Below are 21,257 nucleotides of genomic sequence, written 5' to 3' on the forward strand. Positions count from 1 at the left end.
TGGTAACTGTCTGAGGCTATTAGAAATTTGGTAATTAGTAATCATGGTATAGCTATAATTTCAGATGCTCAATGTTTAGGAAGTTGCCAAGTTTCCTAGTGAAACCTGAAGACTTGAAAGAGCAGCAAAGGGTTCTTGCTAAATAAGCTAAGAATAAATAGTTCGGCAAATGATGGACTGATGAAGCCGATGCTATCAACCAGAAAAAACACTGGAACTTTATAACTCAGTTGAGGCAAGACCTGTTCAAATGCTTCTACTCTGACATCTCACTTGCCCTGTACTCTGCGGTGAGGAACTTCAAGATGGCTATTTGCTCTGCTGCAGTTTTATGTAGGTAGTGCTAGGATAATTGGCCAGGATCTGGAAATATAGTTAAACATGTTCTGATCCTTAGCTGATTACTAGACATTCATATTATACTTCTGGGTAACATTTGAGCAATACACTGGACAGGAGTATATTTTGGGGAACCTAATTTATATAGCTCGAAGACCTTTCCATATGTGATAGGGACCAGATTGATGGAACCTGAGACCTCTCAGAAACTAGAAGTTTTGATACCATGTTAAATTGTTATATAAACATAAACAATTTATGTGAAGGGTCAATTTTATTAATATATTAGAGTAGGCTTGGAATACTCATATATGTCAACACTATTCTTAAACTTTGAGTATTCATACTTTTCAATTTGTTATTCACAAGGAATTTGGTCATGGAAATCAGTTTCTAGCCCTATTTTTGTTTCAGCAAGGGTGGATATTCTGCATCAAGAATTCTTCTTATGGCACAAATAAGTATGGAGCCATGGAGAAGATAAACACGCCTTGTTTTATCAATTTCTGCTCAAGTTGGCTACCACTGTTCTGGAGCCGCAATTTTATGAAATCAGATAAATGCATTGGTCTTCAGTTGATCAACGTCTTAGTTGTTCACTCGATCTAGCCAGCGAAGGGAACGGTTCTATCTCTCTCTATGCCCTCGTTCCTCCTCTTCTCTTACGGTGCATTTTTCTCCCAAATCTTTGCAACCTTTCCATATCGTGATCTATTATCTATGTAGTTAATTTTTCTCACTATTTTGTGTATCAGCCCTTTCCAAGCTATTAGACTTGCAGTTTACATATTTAACTATTTTGAAGTCCTGAACTATTGCATGGCTGTAATGTTGTCCACATATCTATCACTTTCAATGGTACTGCTTCCGAATAGAATTTGTTAAAGCTAGTTGCTATGCGTGGTCTCTATTGCTTCCAACTAGATAGACCAAGATTGGTCTGTCAGCTTTCTATTTTTTTGTTTAGCGTAGCAGTTATTCTTGATCCGTAATCTGTTGTTTTCTGCATCTAGACAAGTACTTAGACAAGGTAATTTATAAGTAGGATATGTATTTTCTGTTGTCAGCTGTACATTTTATTTTCTTGATAGTGATTAGTGGGGTCAGAGTCAGATATACCGTGTAAATGTCTGATTTTATCACTAAAGATTAGATCTTTACAACATTACACCAAATATGATGGTTTAGCTTAGGGTTTAGAAGAGGGAAGGTGTTGGTTGATTGGGAATGATTGCTCTTCTTGAGGGAAGAAGATGCCTACGTATTCAATGGTTTAGGTGGAACTGGAATGAAGACAATATAGTTCTGGGATTGGCTTTTATAAGTGTTGAGAGCATGCATTTGGTAGAACACGTGTGATGATATGGACAGATGTGTTATTAGGATGAGCAACACGTTCTCAGAAGCTGCATGTGTGTAATGGTTCTTAAGTTATTTGAGCAAATATACAACGAGTGTGGTTAATACCGTAAGCATGGCAATGATTTGGGTGTTGCAGTGAACAAAGATCTGGTACCAATGATAAATGATGAATCTGGCAGGGGTGATGTCATGAGATGAGGTCGTGTATTAGCTGTCCAGAATTGAGTCAATCTCAATGACTACACGAGTGTCTAGAGTCAAGTCGACTTCATATGTGACTAGTATCTGGAATCGAGTCAAGTCGTTGGGTGTTTGTGGATTCATCATCTCGAGCCGTGTCTTGGCTGTAGAGTTTGTCATATACGAATCGTGCCATGATGTCGTGTGCGTATCACATGAGCATTACGTAGGATGTCCCTTACATACCGTATTCCAAATTAAATTAGACTAATACTGAAAGTTTGGGAGTGCTGGCCTCAGCCAAACAAGAAGTAGCTTCACATAGTGCAGTACTGCAGTTTTAGGTGATGAAGCTCTAGAACTCAATTCAATCAGACACGCCTTAAGTTTTTCAGTTTCCTTCATTCGTACATTGTTCTCATAACAAGTCCGTCCTAGCAGTGTTAATTTGCACTTTGTGCGCCACTCCAACCATTTTTGTTCATCTTGGATCAGCATCATTCTGGGATCCTTGTGCCTTGTAGGAACTGGTATCTGGCCTGTTGATTTCATTTTACAATTTTACAGTTTTAAATCGTTGTTGTCTGTTTTGCCCAGTTTCTCCCTATTCCCTAAATATAGATTCTCCCATATTCCCTAATCCCTAACTATAAAGTATCACCGATACATTATGAATTCTGCTGTGAAATCTCACGTACTGGGACGCAGGTATGACAATAAATTCAACCCCGTGTCGTGTACTCGTGTGTAGCAATACGCAAAATTTTCAAATGTTGGTATTTCACCATATCACCATATGCTGTACTATGCTCGAGGGCTGAGGCAGCCATTTTCATCTGGTAGAGCTGAAATAGACTTTACTTTGAGGACTTAAAAGTTAAAACCAACTAGTGACGGACCTAGAAGTTTTGCCGAGGGTATTCAAATCGACAACAATTATATCTTTCTTTAAAGAAATGTTGTACTTCTTTCTGTATCATAAACTTTTTGTAAAACAAATCGTTCCAAATTTTGGAAATATTTTAGTTGTAATTAAATAGGAGTAAACATGCACGAAAATCAAACTGAATTTATTTTCATATTTCGCTAACCAAATTATATTAATTTTATTGTTAGGGACACTTCAAAACGAACTTACGCATAAAAGCAAAAAACAACTCTATTTTTTTTTTGGTCCAAAAAAAAAATAAAAAAAAGGCTCTACGAAACATACAAGTTTTGTATATGTGTACATAGATGGAATGCATATCAACTAGAATTTAACCCGTGGCTACGTCACTCAAGTCATTATGGGTGTCTTTCACACTCATCGTGTCAATACTAAAAATTACATCTAGTCTTCGTGGAGGCGATAAAAAATTATTTATGTTTCCAAATAATCGAACAGAATTGACCTAACTTGAATGACATTTTTACAATACGAATGTATAGTAATGTTCTCAGCTTGGCCAGAGGCATTGTAATGTTCCCACCACTTCTCATGCCACTCATCACCTATTCCATTCTTCCCCCACTTGTCTGCAGTTTTCTCCATATATAGTAGGCCACTTCCAAGATCCTGTGTAGATATAAAAACCGATAGTGTAGCTTGCTATTTATATATAGTACAGGAGAATAAGCAGATCGATACCAGTTTGAAGCTCTAACCGAGATAAGAAACAAAGCAATTCTAAATTGTAAAACTTGATATTCAATTTTGTATTTCTTTGATGTTGCCAGTAAGCAACAATATATAAATTTGTGCCACAACTCATAATAAAGATTGGAAATTCTAAATTACTAATCTTAATCTGCAAATGATCTAGCGCTATAGCCGACAGGTTGGATGACTAAAGCCAGTCATTGCTCATATAACTTTATAGTGTGAGTAAATGTCTATAGATACCACTGGAAGTAAGACTGTCAATTGGAAATTATTATCTACAATAATATACTCCTATTAGGTGTTCAGTATACTAAATATGACCCAAAAAAGACATTGATCAAGTTCTAATAAGCTGCAATACTAACTTGCCCCATGGACTCCTTCCAATATTCATGCCAAACATTTCCAGTTGCATTGCGTCCGGATTTCTCCGAACCAAGCTCCTTATATTCATATTGGTCTGCTGCCTCCCAAAATTTATCTTCCCACTCAACACTTTTGTCAGCGCGCACTGACTCCCCTACTCAGTGTCCATCAGCAGACAACACCATTAGGTCATACCTCAACACCTGTCTCTTTCCAAAATTTCGATCCATCTGGCCTCACTCCATGAAGCACTTCATCAGTTGAGTTAAGAGCTTCAATTGCTTCTTTTGCATTTATTGAAAATCGCATGCCAAGTTCCTGTTTCTCATCCAAGGTATGCAGCTATGAGTCGGCATTAGAAACATCCACCTTCTCAACCTCCAGAAATGACTGAGTTTGTGAACTATAAATTGTGTAAATATTCCAAGAACTTATTACCACTAAAATCAATAAAGAGAAAAATTCCCAACCTGTGAATTTGTGATGAAAAGCTATGTTTCTTTCGTAGTGTATAGAAGCTCCCATTAACACCTATTAATATCGGTTGGAGATTATTGGGTAAGATATACTATATATCGAATGTTAAAATACACAGTATAGTAATGGTTTTCTTCAGTAACCCTCTCTCTTACAACACAATCAAAGTGAGGAGTCAGTGTTGAGGAGTACGTCACTAGAGTTTGGCCTCTGTTCAAACTAAAACGACGAAGAAGTTTATTGAAGAGTTTGGCCTCAAAGAAAAGGATGTCACTGAAAACCTTGAACAAAGAATGAATGTAAATAGTTGTGCTTAACGTAGTATGTTAATTACCTTCAAAGTAGCTAATGATGAGGCATAATAAGATAATTTCAATGCAAGAATAATATTAATAACTTTAGAAGTAATTTTGTATAAACTTTAAATTTTGTATAAAAAGAAATTGAAAAATAAACATCAAAGCTAAAAAATTACGAAATATACCTTCTCTCAAACTAAAGCAGGACTTCAGTATACACGATATTAGTTGTGTGGTTTGAAGAATCAGGAGGGAGGATGACATTGATTCGCTTTGAAGAACTGCATCTTGATAACGCCACATATAGTTGACCATAGCTAAACACCGGGTTTCGCAAATCAATACCAACGTACTTAACAGACTACCCCTGTGATTTGTTTATCGTCATTGCAAATGACAATCGAATCAGAAACTGTCGTCTGGTCATTTGAAATGGTATTTCATTGGTCGAAAGCGTTAATGATATTCTCGGGATAAAGCGTACATTCCCTGTTTTTTCTCCAGTTAAGATTACAACTTGCAACACGTGTGGCTTTGTGCACACAATCATCAAGCCTGTGTCGTTACAAAGTCCATCTATTGGCGCTATATTTCTCAGCAACATTACTGGGCATCCCTTCTTAAGCATAAGCTTGAATGGAGGCAACCTAGAAGGATCGAGTGAGTTCAAGTACTTTGTCGGATAGCTATTTGCGTTACCACTATCAACAACACTGGCAGCGACTAACTTGTTAGCACCTAAGCAAACAATTTCTTCCCCAGGAAATGTATCTAGTACAGTAGCATTTATAGTGCTAACGTCATCGTTGCGTGCTGAAGAGATAGTCCTCTCGGTCAAATAATTTGGGTCAGCTTCCTACTGCTCACTTAGATCGGGATATACATTATTTAGCAAATCATGAAGATTGCTACAATTTTGAATCTCCGACGGCAATTGAACACTTTCTTCTGGTTTCATTCCAACCTGAAATTTTCAAATGAGAGCATATGAGATGAGTGATTGTGTATATTTTAAAATGGTCATCAAAAAGCATTATTTTTTTCAAGAAATTAAGTAATACCTCCATCAAGAAATTGGAAAACAACATGTTCTCTGGCAAGTCACTGTCTAATCTCATATTTTGCACCAAAGATAAAACATTGATGTGTTTCCAGAGCAAAGACCTTCTCAGTGATGCACCTACAATATCCTCACGTTCACCTTGTGGTACAACTGGCAGAATTTGTCGAAAGTTACCGCCTAGAACAACAGTGATTCCACCAAATGGTCTTTCATTGTTATAAATATCTCAGAGTGAACGGTCGACTGCTTCAATACAAAACCTATGCTGCATCAAGACTTCATCCCAAATTACCAGTTTTGTTTCTTTAAACAAACCTGCTTGGAGCGAATCCTTTTTGAAGTCACACATAGAGTTCTCCAACACATCAAAAGGAATAGAAAAAGTTGAATGAGCTGTTCTACCACCATCTAATAAAAGTGACACAATACCAGATGAGGCAACTGCAATCACAATATGTCCTAGATGACGACATTTAGCTGCAATCATATTATACACAAATGTATTTCTTGTACCTACAGCTCCATTTAAGAAGAAAATTCCCCCTACATTTTGCATGACTGAATCAACCACGATATCAAACGCATGGCGTTGCTCATTCTTAAGACGACCAATGTTACGATTGATTTGTTCATCTTGTAAATCAAACTGGAGTTAGCGTTGCTCCCAAATTAGTCTATTTCCAATCCTTTTGTTCCATATTTTGAGTAGTCGGGGCATCGGGGAAAAGTCTTCTAGAGTTTTGTTTTTAGATTCCATGAGAAACTGCTCCAATAGATGCAACCCGTAATCTTTCACTTGCAGGAAAATTGTGTATTAATAATATAATATAGGCTACATGAAGGAGCCATTAATATAATATCTATCACCTGCTCTTTTGATGGATTAGGAATGTTGAAGATAGTTCGTAATTTGTCCGCCAGGTCGTCGCATATACTTGTTGAGAATCTATCCCACAACAGATGTGGTTGCACTGGATTGCATTCCAACAGAATAATGTCGACCAATCTCCTTAGCTGATATCCAATATTCATTATCGTCGTTTCTTCTAAACAATGTATCCACTTTCCATCATCTTCAAGAAGTACACGTGCAACACACGCAGCCTTGAATGTTGGATGAGGAATACCTTCAAATTTGCGTAGATCCTTAAATGATGTTGGGCCCTTTACGATGGTCAATAGTAGACGCAAGTAAAACCTCTCTCCCTCGTTGGGCTTGGCAAAATACATCCTGCCAATAGCATAACCACTGCTTCTTTTAGTCCATACCTTATCTGTTTTGTGCCAAACAAAATACTCGGGAAATTCTTGGTAAGTATAGGTTCGAGCATCAGGATTTGAAGCGTAACAATCGAAGAATGCAGTGAGACCCGACTTTTGACGTTTTGCCCTCTCAAGAATATTCTCCATCGGTTCCTTAAGGTTGAACACAACATGATACATACCTAACAACAAATCATAACTTAACAGTATGACATTCCAGTATAACTTAATAGTATATTGATGAAATTGGTTTAATTAGGTGTTAAATACCTTGCAAGTGAAGAGATAACCTTACAACAGTTGGAAACTCTTCATGTAAGGAAAACCCAAATAGCTGCCAAGCTGCTTCTGGTGGTCTGATATATCTGGCATCAATGTACTGTTTAATCTCATTTCCACCATCTAACACCATTGTTGTTCTGTCATTGCCCTTGTGGATGTACTTAACACATTGCAATCCAGCACACACTTCGACATTAATGTGACAATTAAACATCCTTACTAACTCTGGATTATATGGGACAACATCCCTATTGTCAACCTCTTTGTCTTTCACCATATAGACACGTTCGGTGTTGCAACGCATATAAAGTGGATAACTATCTTTTTGTATAGTTGTCACCTCTGTAAACTCATGCAGAAAATGTTTTGTGCACTTGCTATTTTCCATACATGGTGAGTTCATGTTTTTAATACCACATGGTCCATGGATCATACAACTCTTTATTGTATCAAAGAGCAATGGATCTTTATCTGGGTTAGAAAATTCTGCATATATAATTCGATCAATTTGGGCTGCAGTACGAATTTTATCTTCATGCTTGAGGAAAAAGAGTGCATGCATGTGCGGGAGGCCGCGCTTATGAAATTCAATGGTGAACTTAACACATGACCTACTTCATGGCCAAAGACATTGTTCTTCTTGATATATTTTATTAAAGCTCTTCTCTTCAGTTCGAAAACACGAGCAACAACCTCAGGTCTATCAAATGCATTCTGGTGTTTCAAAAGGGCTTATTGCACTTTAGGCCAGTGAGTATTTGCCATCATTGTAAGAAATATATCTGAATGCTTATTGTAATGTGTTATAGCCATTAAGTCTTGAAAGATTTCATACATGTATCTTGGACTTCCAATGAACGACGACGGCAAAATAAACCGCTGACCAATCTGATCAGGATTTGTACCCTCAACTACATCTGTCAAACTCATGTACACTTAAGCACGAAGATCTTTTTGGTGGGTATAATGATAATAGAGCCGATTTTGCTCGATAGAAGCCTAAACATCACACAAAAACTCCTAAAATAATTTTCCACCATAAAGTATTGCTGAATATTTAGTATGACGTTCAAACAAACGATATGCATAAAACGCCATCTGAGTCAATCGCCTCGGATCATCATCATTGACATCGTAAATGTTCATCTCGGTTGACCAGCCAAGCTCACCTTGAGGGAAGGACAAAGGATAGAGCAGGGGTAGATAACCGGGATTACATTCATTAATCTGTTTCAATGCATTTCCTGCTCTATAATGAAGAATGATATCTCTCATGCTTCTGATTTTAGTTTCATCCCCAGGTAGAACAACTGCAATTTCATTTGTTGAAGGAAAATTGTATCGTCGTCGGTCAGTAGATGTATTATAATGGAGATAAGCTGCCACATCATTTTCCTTAGTTGGGCATGCACTCAATATATCATATGTTTGACGAAATTTTTCAGCAAATCTATTACAACTCGATAGTGTGCTCTGAATAATATCTAAAACATCACGTTTCAAGTTCTGATTTCGGTGATGGCATACGTCAAGGGCACTGGCTGGGTCATAAACATAAAGTTGAGCATAAGTCGGATCTTTCCCAGGTCCTAATAGTAATGATCCAATTTGATGGCGTAACTCACCATGAACGGTGAATGGAATAGGACCACTACCGCTGAATATTCGGTCATCCGCTTGACTACCGAGACTGGTAAATGCATTAGCCAAGTTATACTGACGAAGATGTTGTCTAAATGACCTGGCTTTGGCGCCACTACCATTATATAGATCTTGAATTGCAGGATGCAATGGACTAAGTAGAGGAAGACTGATTTTTCTTTGTTTGCAACACGTCCCAAAAAGATGTCTACTAAGCGATGAATTTGCAAGCCTTTCATCCATTCAGTGCAGTGCTTTATAGAAGGGACATGCCACATCCATCTTTCCAAAATAATGTTGAGCGTGAATATGCATATCAGTAGAAGATTCCTCTAGATGAATCGTAACATTGCTAAAAATTGTTAAGTCGGGAAAGAAATAAAAAGTATGTCAAAGATAATATTTTGATCGAGAAAAAATACAAACTAAAAAAAAAACAGATAAATGAACTTACGCGTGGGACATTGCTGGAATATTTTGAAAGTTTGATGCTAAGTTTCTCCTAGTCCGCTTCTTTTTAATTATAGTCAAATCATCATTGACTCTTTGCTTTCTTTTGCTCCTCACCCTAAAACTTGTTGCTAAGGGGAATTCTCTTGATTCAGAAACACTAATAGGAAGTGGAGTAGTGACATTTAATGCCACATTTTAAGCTCATTGTCTCTCTCTTCTTGTCCATTGTGCCAACGTTCGATTAGAAGGCACTTTTTGAGTGTGTTTCCTCAAGCTTGAGGCTGACGAATTAGCACTTTTGCGTTCTCTATCTCTTCTTGTGCGTTGGGCTAACTTGCGGTTAGAAAGCTGGGAAGGTATGAAAGCATTGGTTGGACTGAATTCAAGAGTTAACTATGGAGGTGTGATGACAACCTCTTGAGCTGATTGGACTCGATGTTTCTCTTGCAACTGTTTGTTGACAACCTATATTTTGTATTTGATAAAACAATAAAGACATCACAAATCAACGTAACAAATATTGCATATATTGCGAAAATATAATACATACCTTAGCATTGGTCGGACTAACCTTAACAGTAATAGTTGATTGTGGAGGTGTCACCACCTCCCCATGAGCTGATTGGACTTGATGCAAATATTTTTCTAAGGTTGACATATTAGCACTTATGCGCTTTCTCTCTCTTCTTATATATTGGGCCAACTTGCACCTAGAAAGTTGCGAAGGTATGAAAGCATTGGTGGGACTGACTCCAAGAGTTAACTGTGGAGGTGTCACGACAATCTCTTGAGCTAATTGGACTTGGTGTTTCTCATGCAATTGTTTGTTTATAACCTGTACAACACAAAATTAACGTACGGTAGAAAACAAACATTGTATATATGACAATATAATACATATATACCTTAGCATTAGGATTAGGATTGGTTGGAATGACTGTAATAGTTGACTATGGAGGTGTGACTACTAACTCATGAGCCGATTGGACTTTATGTGAAGGTAATTCTGAGGTTGACGAATTAGCACTTATGCGCTCTCTCTCTCTCTCTTCTTGTGCATTGAGCCAACTTGCGCTTAGAAAGAGTAACACTAAGTAAAGTTAACCGTGGAGGTATCTCGACAACCTCATGAGCTTATTGGACTTGATGGTTTTCATGTAACTGTTTGTTCATAACCTTTATTTTGTAATTGGTGAAAGGTTAAATACATAAAAAAAATTAACAATATTAACGTAAGCATAAAATAAACATTGTATAGATTGTGGAGTTTTACAATTCATATAAGAATAAAAGAAAAAAAAATAAACTTGAAAGAATAAAAGAAAAAAAAATAAACTTGAAAAAATACCTCAGCAAATGCAGCACGTTCACTGGTAGAAGTAGTTTGTGTCTTATTCATGCTGAGGAGATAATAGAAAACAATAAAAATTTTATGAGAACATGGTAGACTACAAAATATTGATAATCAATAACTTGTTGAGCAAAAAACTAAATAAATATGACTGCAATGAGTTAAAGAAGACACTTTCAGTAGAAGATAACTAAAATTACACAATTGCACCTTTTCTGGAAAATATGAAACTAAATAGAAATACACTCATTGTCAACATTCACTCCTATGTTTACAGAATGCAAAGAATCCATGGGAATCATCATTCATACCATGCTAAGTTAAACTGTAAGTAATAGGGACCATGTGAGGTGCGTGGATACAGTTCATATAATAACACCTGAATCAATTACAAATCACAATCTAACTTATTCTAGAATTATGTGCGGCTACCTACATTATCAGCAAAGCAACCACTACACTATTTTGCGCCAAATTGGAACGTATGGCATCCGTTCTTGTTAAGCCCATCACAAATGTGGCTAAAAGTTGGTTAGTTTTGTACACAATTGGGAACGGGCCTAACAATAGGAATGGGGATCATCCAGGTGTAGTGGCTGTTAGTATCACAGTTAGTAATTCATGGTACAACAAAATTTCAACTTATAATTCAAGGTCATGCACAAGTTAAAAATTCGACATAAAAAAATCGTTAAATTCAATGCGGGCAGTATTCGCACAGTATTCGTGTATAATTCAAGATCATGTATACGGTATTCCACCTCTAATAAAACATGTTATGTTGCTTTAATAATTTGGGCATGCTTAGTATTGGTTCATTATACGTTATCTATGTTTATGTTGTCTGATCTTTACAAAATGTGACCTTGTTATTTGTTTGGTGTTTAAAACGGCTGGTAACACACAAATGAACTTCAAATTATTTTGAGAATTACTAATTGTGGTTAGTATCCTATTTATCACCTATTGAGGTGTTCCTACCTCTACATGGTAATGTGCAGCTAAGACAGGATTGGACTTTTCCTTTTTACTATGTAGGTATCCTCATCAGATTCTCTCGTTTTTACTTTCTCCGCACCTTGTTATCCATCTTTCTTTCTACGTACTTACAGATAATGTGCTTTCTACACTATAAATTCTCTTCTTTACAGGTGCAAGGATATGGTGGTGAACATGGTTAAGCATGAATTTGATAACACAAGGGCCAGACTCGAGCACCCAATTAAGGTAAAAAAATATATATAATCATACCTTTTGAACTTGCAATATATGATTTCTCTCGAAATATAAAGCTTGACTTCTTACTCCCATACTTCTGATCAAGAGATAGTATATGTCATGTCCTTGAAATTTGTATCGTATTTATTAGGATCCAAGGGTTTGTATTGGTGTCAATACTATCTTGGTGACGTGATTGGGAAATGAACTCTTAGTAGAGGAAAACTCTTAGCTTGATTCTTAATTATGAGGAGATAATAAAGAGAGAACGGTTATCCTGCAGTTCCTTATGAGAGGAGAAAGAGATAAAGTTGTTTCTGAATGAGAGTGCTAGGTTGTGACTTGTAGCTCCACTTTACGACCAATTTTATCCCCATCTTCCCAACCAACTATTAGAGCAATGGAGAAGAAGCACCCTTGTTAAGTTTCTGGTGGTGGCCAGTCTGGAGAAGGCTATGGAGAGTTTGTCGATAAGAAGGCTATGAGGATTAATATCATCGAGTTTGTCGATAAGAAGGCTATGAGAATTAATATAGAGTTTGTTGATAAGAAGGCTATGAGGATTAATATCATCGAGTTTGTCGATAAGAAGCTATGGAGAGTTTGTTGATAAGAATGTTATGAGGATTAATATTGAAGGGTTTTCTTTGAGTACGTTTTCATAAATATTGTTTCCTAATTGGAATCAACTTACTCTTTAATCGTGCCGATTTACCGTCAGAGGTACTGATTGTATTAACTATTAGCCATCCGATGTAGGGTTCACACAAACCACTTAAAAACCAAGCTGTTTTATGGAGAGTTTGTCGATAAGAAGGCTATGGGGATTAATATTGAAGGGTTTTCTTTGAGTATATTTTCATAAAGATTGTTTCCTAATTGGAATCAAATTACTCTTTAATCGTGTTGGTCTACTGTCAGATGTACTGATTGTATTAACTATTAGCCATCCGATGTAGGCTTCACACAAACAACTTAAAAACCAAACTGTTTTATTATATAGATTACTAATGCAAATCGTTTTCAAAAGATGATATGTACATTTTACTGTTTTAGTATCAGACACGGTGAACATAGTTGGCCAAGTAAGTAATTAAAATCATCAAGCAAGTAAAGGTTAAATATTAATTACGTAGTATTATCGGGGGAAAAAAAACTAAATAAGTAGTAATAAAAATATAAGCTAGTGGGTAAGAACATCATCAACGTGTTGTTAAAAAAAATTGTGACACAACAGCTTTTTGTGTAAGTAAAAATTGTTAAAATCAAGTTATGTATCAAAGCGAATTGATAAAATTGTTATTTTCTATTTCGGACGGGAATAGTTGTCCGTCTGTGTTTTTTTTAAAAAAAACAAACAAACAAACAAACACTGAGAAGAAAATAGTTGTCCCGTCTGTTTCAATTAAAACAAACTAGAATTTTGAACACGAGAATTCTTAATTATACTAAAAAGTTGATCAATCTTAGAACTCAACTGATTAAGGTCTGCATGTGCACCTGATGGAGTCTCATAAGATGTTTCAGCCACTGCAGCAATTTTAGGAGCATGGTTCTTGGCATAGTTATGAGAACCAGTCTTAGATCTCAACTCCGAATGCAGTTTAAAACAACGGTCTCTAGTGTGTCCCGTATTCCCACAATGATTACAAACCAATGGCTCATTTTTGCGATTTCCAACAAAAGAAGCCTAAAATCGTGATCCAGAATTAACAGCAAATGTTATCTGATCAATGGGAGTGGGTGTAGATTTTGGCGACGACGTTCATCACTTTCTACTATAGCATAACCTCACCCGGAGAAGGTAGTGGAAAAGTACCCAAAATCTAACAACGAAGGGTCTCGTACTCATCTTGAAGACGACCTAGAAGAAACTGGTATACCTACTCATCCTCCGATGCTTTATTGAGTTCCTTAGCCTGGAGTCATACTAGAAATTGAGACTTATAATGAGCTAACTCGTCCCATCTCTTCTTCAGATTTCCATAATAAACCTTCACAGAGTCATCTTTTGACTAGCATGAGTGATGTGTTCATAAATTTCATACTTACGAATTTGGTTTCGAGAATGTGCATACATCTCGTTCAGCCTAGTCCATAAGCCATCAACTGTATCATAAAACGTACATAAATAATTCATAAACATCAAACTCCATAAAATTAAACAACCATGTTAAGATCTTACACCAGTTAGTGTCCCATGCGCGCTGCCAACTTGGCAGTCTCTGTTGCAGTAGGTTTTGGTACCTTTCCTTGCAACTAACTATTGTCTTCCCTTGAGCACCAAGAAATAAATTAACTGAGCGTGACCAATCAAGCAAGAAAATTACTGTCACTAAGCAATGAATTAGTAATGCGATGATGCATTAAGGAATTAGATGATCCATCTGCAACTATTGTAGGTACAATCTCACCTGCCATTCTGAACTCAGGAAAAAAAAAAAAAAAAAAAAAAAAAAAAAAAAAAAAACAACAACAACAAACAAACAAACAAATGCAAACTGCAGCAGCGAAAAAATTAAGAGGCCAAAGCCCCAAATAAGAAAAACTTAATTGAAACAAGACACCCAAATATAAACCCTGCTACACTAAGAATCAGTGAATCAGTTGAAAGATCTCCCACTGGAAAAAGCTACTGGATTACCAACGACGAAAAACTATGCAACAACTAAAAAATAAGAGGGAGGAACCCAAATAAGACTGTCTTGAAACAAGATGCCCAAAAAAGTGTTGCACGAAGAACCAGCGGAACGGAAAGCAAATCCAACCACAAAAAAAACACTTTTGGATCATCACAATAGCCCCAACATAGAATAGAACAAGTTTAAATAGAAAACTCACCTAACACATTGTAAATAACCAAACAACAAAAACAATCGAACCCCAAACAATAAAAACCGTCGAACCTTTTTTTTATCTCATTTGGTTGGCTCGGCTCTGCTGTGAGAGTTCCTGATTACTTGATTCAGACCTGGCTTACAAGAAGAAAGACATGCACTAGGAAGAAAAAAATGGAAAAGTACATCAGTAAAAAACGAACTTTTCTCTCGAAAGGGATCTGATTCTTTGTCAAAAGTGAGGTATTCAGCAGTGTTGAAATCAGGAAGGAGAGGGATTGTGATGTAATGTGTTGTGGTTAGATAATGGAGGTGATATGTTAAGGAAAGAGATGGTGGTGGTGGGTAGCTGTGATTTGGAATGGAGAAGGCTCCGATACCAACAAGATTGGGTAGAAAGGTAAGGCTTATCATAGTCATTGACAGAGGTAATATTTATTATCATCAAATGAGAATACAATTTTGTAAGGGAAGAAAGAATTACAATGAAGAATGAAATAAATATCAAAGAGAATAAGATCATATCAAATGATCTTCCCGGATATATTCTCCAACACAAACATTAAGAAGAAGGGAATAGTTGTCCTGTCCGTTTCTGTTGGAGTTATCCCTCACATGAGAATGAGGAATAAGAGGAGAGAAACAGATATTGTTCGTGTGAATAAGTTGAAGCGCGCACGAGCTCGATTTAGCCTGGCCCAAGGCATGCCCGCACCCTTGCCATGAAAAAGAAGATAGTTTTTTTTTCCAATCTTTCACGAAACATGTCTACTAGAAGTTTGGATGAAAAAAATAAGAGGGCGCGAGCGAGCTCAGATTTGCCTATCTGAGAGCGCGCTAAACTTGCAGACTTCTATTTTTTCTACAATAACCGTGAAATTGGAGATTACTATAAAAACAGAAATTAGATTTTAGAAAACCAAGTCTTGAATAGAAACCCAATTTTGAGAGCAATCAAAATTGAGAAAAAACTCTTACAAAGAGAAAAACTTGTAAGGAGAGAGGACTAATCTAGTAAGGTGGAGACTTGAGAGGAGTGATTATAATCTTCATTCCCATACTTATAAAAGAATTAGTTCTTGTGGAAGTAGACATCATTGGCCAAACCACAATACATCTTTGTGTTGTGGCCGAATGTTTTGCTTGTTTGATATTTCTATTGCTTATCTTATTTGTGAAATATTAGATTTTTTTTATTAGAGTAGTAGATTGTCTAAGTATAAGCTATCTTAGTGGGATCAATTGGTATTGTTTTTCCCAACAGTTTCAATTTTTTTAATTATTAAAAAAAAAAAATTGCATAACAACGAGAAAACTTGACTCGTGCCCATCCGACCCGCTACTATAATTGTGAGTATTTTGATTGTGAATTTAACAATTGTTGTGATCGAAACGTCGTTTTGGGCAATGCGTTGGTGACCCAAATTGCCAAAAAAATTGCTGACTGTCACATTAGAAACAATTTTTAACAGTGTTGATGATGCTCTAACGTGATTAAAATTTAGCAGAATTAGATCCTCTCCCCCCCCCCCCAAAAAAAAACTTGAGGGTATTCAAGTGAATGCCTTCAACATACCAGGGTTCAGGAAGATTCTAGCTAGTCTTAGACCGGATCATGTAGGAACATATGATCCGGTGATGTTTGTTAACACTTAAATTAAGAGCTTAATTAATCTTAAAATCATAAGAGGTGTTTGCTAACCAGCCTACCGCTCAAAACAACAAAATTTTACCCAGTACAAACCGAATATATCATTACCCTTACCCACTGTTTTTCTACGACCGAGACACAACAACGGTTTTTAACCATATGTACTTCAATCACATCATCTATATATGATGATCAAGAAGTAGTCCAGAAAACAAATACTACCAAGGACCAAGTCTAGCTACAGTGATTCCATAGGAACATCAAAATGTGCAGTCATGGACGAGGCTGGTTCTATCAGGAACATTGAGACGCCATGAGAGAAAAGGAACACCAGTAGTTTCTCCATCAATGCATCTGAAGTCATTTCCAAATGCCTGTGCCACTGCTGCATGGTGTGCCCATGCATGGTGATGATGGTGATGGCTCATCAGGTGTTGTGGTTCAATGATTGTTGGTGCAGGACCACTATTAGAGTTGTTGGCTGCTGTGGCTCTTCTCTCTTCTTTTTTAAAACGAATTCCACATGCATTACAAAGTGACTGCAAGAATTAAACAACAATCACATTAGAACATATATAACATTAGGAAAAGAGAAATAAAAAGTAAAAGAATATCATATGACGATACACAAGAAAAAAAATATATATATGACCTTGGGTCCTCTAGGTCCATTTCTCCAGAGGGGTGTAGATGTAGTGTCACAATTAGCACACCTACGAGCAATAAGGTCTTCATTCAAACTGTTGGCAGTGCCCTTATAGTTATCCCTAAAACCCCCACGGCAAGAAGTCTTATGTGTTGGTGGTGTAGATGGAATATTTTTTTTGGTTTGAAATGAACCCCAACAAAGATTTGACATGAAGGAATTTCCAGATGACTTGTTATTGCTTTGACGTGTAGATGGGGTGCCTAAAGAAAGAGTGCAATCAACAGAAGAAGTGATTGGGTACATATCAGCTTCATCATAAGGGTGAGGTGTAGGGAACACCATGGAGAATGAGTTGTTGGAAGTGTGGAAAAAATCACAAGAACGGGAACTGTTTGTGTTGTTGCCTTGAGTGCTGTTGCACCTATGCATATCTCTTGTTTCAAAACTTCTCTATTTTAGGCTACTGGGGTTGCTTGTTTTTCTCTTGGAATGAAAACTATAGATAGGAAGAGGAAATGGGCTGTTGCTTAAATGGAGAATGTGTGAACTGTATGAAGTGTGCAAGTACGATACTTGAATCAGGTTATGTTTCAGTCTTTCAGATGAGAAAGAAGCGGAAAAAGAGTTTGAGAAATGGCAGAAAAGGTTGATAGATGGAGAGAAAGAGACAGGATCTAATAATGTAATCTTTGAAAAAACATGAAAGGGATCAAGAAGTACGATTAAGCTGAGAATGGTATTGTCACGTAGCTTTTGAAAGAAAAAAATAATGGCAAAAGACTAGGTCAGCTAACACTTCTTATCAGTCTTCTTTGTCGTCAAATGTGCAAATATATATCAAAGAGAGTTGGAGAGAGAAAAAAGTGAAGTTTAATCGATCAGTCAGTGAATCAGGCAATCTGTGTGTGTTGATCGAGACTGAAGACTAGATCTTAGTCTCGCCTCTTTTGATTGCCCAAGTATAAGACGATTCCACTTACTGTAGTAATTCTCGCGTTATTGGAGAATCCAAATTCTGTACTTCATGTTATTGTTATCTGCGCTATCATAACTCATAAGTTCATAACCAAGACAAATTAACGATATGTACTGTTTTTTTAGGTAGGACGCTGAATTAGGTGCTTACTGCTTACTGCTTAGTTCCAGATTTTTTTTTGGGGCTATACTACTAGTTTCATATTATCAGGGAAATTCCAATGTTAATGGATATACACTTTTAGACTGCATTAGTGCATTTGCAATGTTGAAATTGTCAAGTGCCTCTGACTTTTTGAACCTTATATCCGACTCCCTATAATCGAATGTATGCATCATGCACATAGAAATGGTGGAGTGGAGAATCAAAGAGCAAGCAAACAAGAAGAGATCGGTCATGGGGGCATTGAGGGGTAGTCAAAAAGAAACCACGTGACAAGCGGGAACAGTCTTCCATGGGGGATGGGATCTCTGCACATCACCGATCACGAGACGAGACACAACCGGGTCCATTACCCCAGAAAAACACAAAATCTAGTCATATACTCTAACTAAGCTCTGTCACTGATCAAACACCGCCTGCCAACACCCCATTCTCCCAAGGAAGAGGGAGAATATCATTGGGTAACACAACAACTACAAAACAAATCTAGACACTGTATCACATCTAATCGCAATCTAAAATCCGATCCCATCTTTGACCACTAAACGATCAATTATAGGCTCACCGTTCACACCAACATAACTTCGGCAAATGTTGTTATGGGCCTTGTTAGGTCATAGAGTGGGCCTCCATGGTCCAACAGTTTACAGACTAGCTAATCCACATTACAAATGAAACATTAATTCCTTGATATAAGGTTCGAGAAAGAGAATCAGATGGCATCTAGAGATTGGCGACAACGTCCTTGGACAAATTGGACAGCTAAACACTTTCCAAAAGATGCTCTTACTTTACAACATTGCCTTGGTAAACTGTGTCATAATACTAAGTTACTAACCACGATATGACCACGATATATCCAAGCTAAGGGTGTCGATGGTATCTGTTTAACCGAACTTGAACTGTAGAAAAAATCATAGTTCCGTTCCTATTTTTAAAAACCATTTAAAAATGGATACTAAAAAAACCTATAAAATTAGGTTTAAAATCTTAATTTTGGTTTTTATTAGCTTAAAACTCATTGACTTTATTAATTATAGCTAAAGCCTACCCGGTTTTTTGAAAGGTGAAATAAAGGTTCCAGTCGGTAAATTTCGAGTTTATGTCTTTTCTTTGTGTATCATTTTTTCAGAATGCCCGTTTTACCCTGTTCAAGTTTTTCCTCACAAACACATCCCCTCTCAAAATATATTTTCATCACTGCACTCCAACATACACTAGTTGTCGACCTTTGCATCTCCCACAATCAAAGTAATCACCTTGCCTTTCCATCTTCTTTTCTCCCCACTCTTTTTTTCCTCTAATCATTCCAAAAAAAAATGAGTGTTTTTATTATTATTTTTATTATTTATAATTTTGGGTTTCAAAATAACCTTTGAAATTTGGTATTGATTGACCTTTTGGATTTCATTACAAATGAAACATTTCCTCTTTATGTAGATTAGTTTTATTGCATATTCTTGTAATTTCAAGCGGTTGCTATATATATTGATTGTTTAATTTAATATCCGATTTTCTTTACTTTGAATTATTAATATTGTTACTGCATACTTTGTAAAGTTATATGTTTAATATATTGTGTAATATTCCAATTGTGTTTTCAAGGTCATTTAACTTGTATTGCCTTTGGCACTTGAAGAACAATGTTGGTTATGCTACACATAAATATAACAAGTTGAGGAAATATGTTGTGAAGCTATTTTCTAATTGTGCTTATGTAGCTTCTCATCATGAATTTTGGACTTTTGCTGAAAAGTTGAAGAAGCATGGCGGTCTTCCTGTGCAAAGGTTTTTAACAAATATTAGATTGGAAAATTGGACAAATGCATACTTCCGCAGTGCTAGATATGGTGAGATGTGCTCGATACTAGCTGAATGTTTCAATGCATGATATGGATCACTAAAGAGCGTTTCCTGCCTATTACTCCTATGTTTTTTTTAATCATGGAAAAGATGATAGAGATGACTTGGAACAGATTGGAGGAGTCTATGAAATGGAATTCCGTTTTATGTCCAAAAATGGAGATAGTACTGGTTAGTAAGGTTGAAGCTACAAAGACTTTGAGGGTGGTTAGATCCAATGAAAATCAGTTTCTAGTTCATAGCGATGTTATTCATTCAGTTGATTTGATGAATAGATCATGTACTTGTAACTATTGGCGTATCGATAACTTCCTTTGCATACATGTTATCGCTTGTATTGGTAGTAAGGGTGATTCTTTTTATGGCTACATTGATGAAGGATATATGATGATCACATTCAAACAATGTTACTCACATTCTATTAAGCCAATTCCGAATGGTTTTATGCTAAGACATATGCCTGATTCTCCTACAATTTATCCGTGTAGTCCGAAGATTGGTCTAGGTAGACTCAAGAAGAAAATAATTGAAAGCACCAGTGTGATTCGTTAGTCTGTGATCAGTTTTGATGTTCTCAGCAAACCATATTTTTTTTGTTATCTTAATTGAAAATTTTAAGTTTGGTCTTCTGATATTTATTAATGAGAAATTAATACTCATTGTATACTTTTTATTGAATGTTGATACTCATTTGAGATTATTCGCTAGTTGTTGTTTTTTTTTATTTGTTATAATGGAATTTATATCCTGTGAAATGATTCATGTTGCAGTTGTAATTAAGAGTGCAACATTCATGTTGCAGTCGTAATTGATAGTGCAACATTCATGTTGTTGTCATAATTGAAAGTGTAACATTCTAATTGATAGTGCAACATTCTAATTGAGAATGCAACGCAAATGAGAATGCAACATTCTAATTGAGAATGTAACATTTATGTTGTAGTCGTAATTGACAGTGCAACATTCATGTTGCAGTTGTAATTGAGAGTGCAACATCCATATTGTATTGGGATATTATACAAGAACCATGCGTGAGACTTACTTTTGATGTAATACATGAGACTTAATGCTAGAACCATGCGCAAGACTTACTGCTATATACATATATAAAAGAATCTTGGTGGATTTGAACCACCATCCTCTTGGGATTCTTCTCCCAAGTGCTCTACCTTTTTGAGCT

The 21,257-nt window shown here is 36.4% G+C and overlaps 2 protein-coding genes and 1 long non-coding RNA gene across 3 annotated transcripts; 1 reads left to right on the top strand and 2 right to left on the bottom strand.

The window, feature by feature from the left end:
- Positions 1 to 2,148: 2,148 nt before the first annotated feature.
- LOC147514806 (uncharacterized) lies at positions 2,149 to 7,838 on the bottom strand. Its single transcript, XM_086592692.1, has 9 exons — positions 7,265 to 7,838; positions 6,599 to 7,176; positions 6,047 to 6,377; positions 5,730 to 5,908; positions 5,536 to 5,632; positions 5,153 to 5,439; positions 4,088 to 4,210; positions 3,298 to 3,439; positions 2,149 to 2,420 (listed from the first exon to the last, which is right to left on the bottom strand). Exons 1-9 carry the CDS (start codon positions 7,836 to 7,838, stop codon positions 2,149 to 2,151), a joined length of 2,583 nt encoding a protein of 860 aa, XP_086448818.1.
- A 4,034-nt stretch (positions 7,839 to 11,872) lies between these two features.
- LOC147514807 (uncharacterized) lies at positions 11,873 to 20,703 on the top strand. The gene is made up of 2 exons (XR_015209677.1): positions 11,873 to 11,948; positions 19,936 to 20,703. It is a non-coding gene; the product is annotated as an uncharacterized LOC147514807 (long non-coding RNA).
- On the bottom strand, positions 16,504 to 17,762 carry LOC147514808 (GATA transcription factor 19-like). The gene is made up of 2 exons (XM_086594412.1): positions 17,080 to 17,762; positions 16,504 to 16,966 (listed from the first exon to the last, which is right to left on the bottom strand). The coding sequence occupies exons 1-2, from the start codon at positions 17,503 to 17,505 to the stop codon at positions 16,688 to 16,690; spliced, it is 705 nt and encodes a 234-aa protein (XP_086450538.1). The 5' UTR covers positions 17,506 to 17,762; the 3' UTR covers positions 16,504 to 16,687.
- Positions 20,704 to 21,257: the final 554 nt, after the last annotated feature.

The sequence above is a fragment of the Coptis chinensis genome, chromosome 2 (genome assembly GCF_015680905.1).
Source record: "Coptis chinensis isolate HL-2020 chromosome 2, ASM1568090v1, whole genome shotgun sequence".
Taxonomy (NCBI): domain Eukaryota; kingdom Viridiplantae; phylum Streptophyta; class Magnoliopsida; order Ranunculales; family Ranunculaceae; genus Coptis; species Coptis chinensis.